This window comes from Sminthopsis crassicaudata, chromosome 3 (assembly GCF_048593235.1).
Source record: "Sminthopsis crassicaudata isolate SCR6 chromosome 3, ASM4859323v1, whole genome shotgun sequence".
Taxonomy (NCBI): domain Eukaryota; kingdom Metazoa; phylum Chordata; class Mammalia; order Dasyuromorphia; family Dasyuridae; genus Sminthopsis; species Sminthopsis crassicaudata.
Window position 1 is genome coordinate 560,999,811 of NC_133619.1, and position 6,112 is coordinate 561,005,922.

General features: G+C 42.5%; 1 protein-coding gene across 1 annotated transcript; it reads right to left on the reverse strand.

Moving 5' to 3' along the window:
- Positions 1-4,334: 4,334 nt before the first annotated feature.
- On the reverse strand, positions 4,335-5,676 carry LOC141562361 (E3 ubiquitin-protein ligase TRIM21-like). Its single transcript, XM_074302393.1, has 2 exons — positions 4,495-5,676; positions 4,335-4,355 (listed from the first exon to the last, which is right to left on the reverse strand). The coding sequence occupies exons 1-2, from the start codon at positions 5,674-5,676 to the stop codon at positions 4,335-4,337; spliced, it is 1,203 nt and encodes a 400-aa protein (XP_074158494.1).
- Positions 5,677-6,112: the final 436 nt, after the last annotated feature.

The window sequence follows — 6,112 nt, forward strand, 5'->3', positions numbered from 1 at the left end:
TAAAAAGCTATTAGAAATAATCCACACCTTTAGCAAAGTTGCAGGATACAAAATAAACCCACATAAGTCATCAGCATTCTTATATATCACTAACAAAATCCAACAGTTAGAGCTACAGAGAGAAATTCCATTAAAGTAACTGCCAAAAAGTATAAAATATTTGGGAATCTATCTGCCAAGGGAAAGACAAGAATTATATGAGCAAAAATACAAAACACTTTGTACACATATAAAATTACAGAGTAAGATCACTTGTACCATCTTTTGACGCTACTTCTGAGCCAGTCAACCATCAGGAGTGGGCACAGCTTTTGCCCAGCATGCCTCTCAATCTGAAGAGCTACAACTTTCTCTTGACCTGAATGCAGCTCTCAGGTCAGAGACTTCCCATTAATCAACAGGTACCTAGCATAGCTGACTGAATTGGGCAAACAGCTCAGCTCCCAGCTTTTGCAGAGTAATGGAGGACAGAAGCAGTGTGACACACACAAAGTCTTCAAGTTCTTTTGTGAAGATGACTAGACATTACTGTGTGAGATGATGCCAAACCCCAGAGCATGGGGCTCACAGGATCTCTCCTGTAGAACAAGCTGCTCCCAATTTCAGGAAGAAGCTCTAGCACATTCAGAGTTGCTTGGAGAAGCACTTTGAGGAAGCAGAGAAACTTCTTGCTGAGAGGAGAGAACTGTTGTTGACTGGCAGGAAATGATCATAGGAGAATTCTACAAACTGCACTGCCTCCTGATGGAGGAGGAATCTCATTGTCTTACAAGGAAAAAGCAAGAAGAGCAGGGCAGAGTATTTCAGCAAAAGAGAACCCTTCAGGACTTCAGGCTAGACCTAGAGGAAGCAGATTCCCAACCCAATCTGGATCTGCTATTGGGTGTCAAGCAGTTGCTGGGAAGGAGTGAAGCAAAATTATCCCAAAATGCCAAAGCCGTTATTCCATAGTAGAGAATGTGTCCCATCTCTGAAATGATAGATGCTCACCTGATTCAGAGGGGACATCAGAATGGATCCTCCATCACCCAGTCCTTTCTAAGAAGGCTGGCAGGTGGACACCCAACCTGGTGATGACTCTAATCTTCCCATTGTCCTTTCTGAGAAAGCCTTCAGCACAGGCAGACAATATTGGGAGGTTGATATAACAATTACCTCAGTAGATACTGGGGATTTACACACACCTGAAGAGACAAAGTGGTGGCAGCATGACTCATTGTCCTTCTGTTCTTCCTGTGATGTGGCCAGAAGAAAGAGGATTACTGTTTACAATAGTATCCTGGAACATTGAACCACAGACTGAAGGGCCATATTCCCAGGATAGCGCCCTACTTAGCATATCAAACTGGCATTCTCGCTTTTTACACTGTTCTCTGGAGTTCTCTTCTTTATCCATTACCAAAAATTTCATTCATAATACCTGTTACACCTATCTTTTTTCCTGGCTTCCAGTTCTAGGAACAAAACTTGGTTTCATCTCTGTCTAGGTGATTCTCATCTTTGTACTTGCTGCTATTCATCTCTCAGAACATTTCTCCAGGGAGGAGCTCTCAACCTACCACTAGGCTTCTTAGCTGGAGTTCTTCCATCTCCAAACTTTCCCTGCAAGAAAATAAATATCATCAACTTCTAGATAGCTTGCCATTTACCCTGCAAGTTGAAAGGGGACCATTCCCAAGTGTTTTGTGCCTTCTTGTTCTTAGTGGATCCCATGTATTTATGAAGTTTTACAACATCAATTGTATTCCAGAAATTTAAAAATTAACATCAACTCCTATGAAGACCATCATTTTCATAGCTTTCCTAGAATTTGTTAAAGTTCTATGAGGTCCATAGATTTCAAAATTCTATGAGGTTCATAGAATAGAGGTTCCTAGAGGTTCACTTTTGTAGTCCTGTGCCCCTTAAACTACACTAAAAGTCTAACTTTTTTTTTTTTTTTTGAGGCTGGGGTTAAGTGACTTGCCCAGGGTCATGAAGCTAGGAAGTGTTAAGTGTCTGAGACCAGATTTGAACTCGGGTCCTCCTGAATTCAGGGCTGGTGCTTTATCCACTGTGCCACCTAGCTGCCCCCTTGACCTAGACTTCTTCAAACACTTTATCTGAGACTATGCCTCAATAAAGAATTTTCTTAATTATGATATCCTCAGCTTGAACACTTCCAAATATATAGGCAAGGTATTTCTTCTCTGAGAAGCCAGGGACAATTGTGACAGCATATTTTTTTTGTTTTTGTTGTTTTTTTCACTTCAGACGAGTTGTAGTCACTGCATCTCTTTGTCAGTTTGTATCCTATAAAAAGGAAAAGGTTTCAGTCCAAAAGAAAGGATTTCAACATCTTTAGTGAGAAGAAGACCTTACTTGAATTCTATAGCATTCCTTCTGTGGGTAACCAGAACATTTAGTATCTTGGGAGGAAGAATTTTCAGTAAATAATTATGTTATGGTTAGGAAGTGGAACAGCAAACTTGTCTGGGTTATCTATTACTGTGCTTAAAATTTGGAATGGGAATTGTTAATAGTATGGCTATTGCTTTTTAGACATCAACTCCCCCCCCCCTTCGACGCCCCTTTCCAGCACGAAGCAGCTAGATGATCTTCAACGCCTATTTTCCCTACCCCCAAAAGAATTTGTTTCCTATTATTTGAGAGGGGGAAATGATAATGTCAAAAAAAAAAAAAAAAAAAAAGGGAGATAGTTCAAGATAAAAATAATTAACAGGAAATTCTTGTCTGAGGAAGGGTAAAAAGAGATCATTTGAGATACAAATGATTAAGAGAAATTCCTGTCTTATTTACAAATATCTCGGCAACATTTTGGATAACATATCTGTGCAAATGTTGTTTTGATGATCCTAGTTATGCATAAAAGGAAGTTCTAAAAAATGGAATCCTTGCACTCGGTCTACACCAGCCTTGTGCCTGCCAACTGGCATCCCCTTGCCAGGCAGTTTGATCTTCCTGGAGGCCAAATGCCTGTCTATCCCTTTACTATCAATAAAGACTTTGTTTTGATACAGCATTGAGTAGCAAATTCATTTGTTACTGAACCTACCCTTGGTTACTTTGGAGAGAGAGAGAGGTTAATCAGACTCAGGAGGAGAAGAGCTGATACATCTTGGCTTAGAGCCCCAATTTACTCCTCATCAGTGAACTCCTGTGGGGTGAGGGGAGAATAAATTCTATGTATATTTCTTATCTTATATAGATGCCCAAATGGGAAGACTTCACATTATTTCCTGAAACTCTTCACCATTTTTTTATGTGTCAAGTGTATTCTATTGCATCTTGAGACCATAAAGTGCATAGTGATATATACCCCCTTTGATTTCCAGCTTCTTGTTCCCCACCAATAAAAGTACTCCCAAAATATTTGTGTAAGTGATTTCTTTTCCTTATTCTTTGATGTTTTTTGTTTCAGTCTTTATTTTGGGCAATAACACCTAATCACCAATTGCCTGTCATTTGAACCTATACAAAATTTCAAATTGTAATTTTCATTCAGATCCATAAGATATCCAGTCAAATGGAACAAGGTCAAAGACATTAATGTCCATATTAGCATTGATTTCCTACTCATATCAATTTTCTGAGGTCCATAAGACCCCAAAATTCTTTAGGGTGGCAATAATAATATGACTTCAATGTATGAGGCCAATTAAAACAATAGTGGAAGGGGCAGAGCCAAGAAGGGGCAGAGAGAAACCAGGATGCTGTTTCTTAGATTCCTTAAAATTCTTTATATTCCTTGAAGAGATAAAGATAATTTTAGCAAAGTTAAATTCATTGTAACAAATAACTTTGCCAAGAAAACCCCAAATGAGGAAACAAAGAGCTTAACACAAAGGAAAGAAATGCACAACAAGAAAGATTCAAAGAAGCACACCAAAAGCTAGAATTCATTTCACATTTTTATTGAATGGAGTAAAAGATAAGTTAACAGTAATTCAAGTGACAGGAGTGGAATAGCTTGAAATTCATGGCTTTCAAAGAACTTTGACAAATTCTAGGAAGACTATGAAAGCCACAGTCCTCATGTGTGTTGTTATTTTTTTTTAACTGCTGAAAAAGAATTGCTATGTTTTGCAATTTCATAAGCAGAATCCACTGACAATCAGAAGGCACAACATACTTGGGAAGAGTCCTCTTCAGCTTGCAGGGTGAAAGGCAAGCCATCTACAAGTTGGTGATGCTCCTTGTCTTGCAGGGGAAGTTTGGAAATGGAAAAACACCAGCCGGGGAGCCTAGTGGTGGGCTGAGAATTCCTCCTTGTTGGAATGCTCAGAGAGACGAATAGCAGCAAGAACAAAGATGAGAATCCAGTGCACAGAGAGTCATGGGAGCAGGCTTTGTTCCTGGAAGTGGGGGGCCAGGAGAAAACATGGGTCTAACAGGGGCTACAAAGGAAATATCAGGTAACTGATAAATAAGAGAACTCTGCAGAACATTGTAAAAGGCCAGAATGCCAGTACGGTATTCTAGGTAGAGTCCTACCCTGGGAATAGGGCTTTTCAGTCTGTGGTCCAGGGATCCAGGGTAGGATTGCAAAAAGTAATCCTCTTCCTTCCTGACACATCTCAGAAAGAACACAGAGGGACAATGGGTCTTGCTGCCACCACTTTGTCTCTTCAAGCAGGGGGTGTGGATCCCCAGCATCCACTGAGGTAATCCTGTCACATCCACCTCCCAGTATTGTCTCCCTGAGCTGAAGGCCTGCTCAGCAAGGACCATGTGAAGATGCCCGTCATCATCAGGGTGGGTGTCCACCTGCCAGCCTTCTCCAGCTCTTACACTCCTCAGATCCTCAGCCACAATCAGGCAAGGACTGGCTGATGCAGGATCCAACCTGATGTGCACTCTGAAGCGGTTGAGCATCTCTATCATGCCAGGGACGGGACACACTCTGAGCTCCGGGATGAGCGCCTTGGCCCTTTGGGACAACACTGACTCGCTCCTTTCCAGCAACTGCTTGACATCCCGGAGCAGATCCACATTGGCTTGGCCCTCTGCTTCCTGGAGATCTAGCATGAGGTCCTGAAGGGTTCTCATTTGCTGGGAAAGTCTGTCCTTCTCACTTCTTTCTTCTTCCTCAATCCTAGCAAAAGGGCATTCCTTGAATAAGTGCAGGTTGTACATTTTGTAGTATTCTTCTGTAATCATCTTGTGCCAGTTCACAAGAGGTCTGGGACTAGCAAGAAGTTTCTTTGCTTCCTCAAAATGCTTCTCCAAGCAACTTTGAAGGTGCTGCAGCTTCTTCCTGACATTGGGAGCAGCTTCTTCTACAGGACAGTGCCTGTGAGCCCCGTGCTCTGGGGTTTGGCAACATCTGACACAGAGCAATGTCCGGTCGTCTTCACAGAAGAACTCCAAGACTTGCTGGTGAGTGGCACAGCGCCTCTGTCCTTCAGCACTCTGCAACAGCTGGGAGCTGAGCTGTTTCCCCAGTTCAGTCAGCTCTAGCAGGCGCCCATTGATACATAAAGGTAATTCTCTGACCTGAGACACTTGCCTGCATTCAGGGCAAGAGAAAGCTGTAGCTGCTGAGCTTGGGAGACATGCTCGGCAAAAGCTGTGCCCACACCCGATGGTGACTGGCTCACAGAAGTACTTCCAACAGATGGGACACGTGATCTGGTTCTGCAATTGCTGCATCATTTCCACAGCAGCAGCAGCCATTCTCCTCTCTCCACTTGCTTCTGTTCTGCAGCAGCTGAGATGAAGAGCCTTCACTCCTATTCAAAGCAGTGCTTCTGAGCAGAAGAAGGCTCTCCTTTTATAGCAGGTAGCCCCACCCCTCTAGAGCCTCCCTGGCAAGGTGTGAATTCCCCTGTCCCAGAATTCTGAAGTTCTACTTGTTAACTCTTCCCAGTTGACAGAGCCCTGAGGACCTCAGAGTTCACACTTTTAGTTGACTCCTTTGTATGGATGGATTTCACCATCCTGATGGTTCCCCTATTTATTAGGAAGAAGCCTCTGAAAACAGGGAGCTTCAGATCAATGAATTTTACAATCTGATTCGTGCAGGAGCCCCATGTAAACACAAGGATCCATAAGTACCTTCTCTCCTTTACCCTGCCATACCCAATCACTTCCAAGTCTCTCCAAGAATCCT

What these genes read in the sequence shown, in the direction of transcription:
- LOC141562361 (XM_074302393.1), bottom strand. Translation starts at nt 5,676, where the DNA reads ATGGCTGCTGCTGCTGTGGAAATGATGCAGCAATTGCAGAACCAGATC. An exon ending in TGAAAAGCCCTATTCCCAGG is followed by an intron (nt 4,356 to 4,494) that starts GTAGGACTCTAC and finishes CCCCACTTCCAG; the next exon opens with GAACAAAGCCTGCTCCCATG.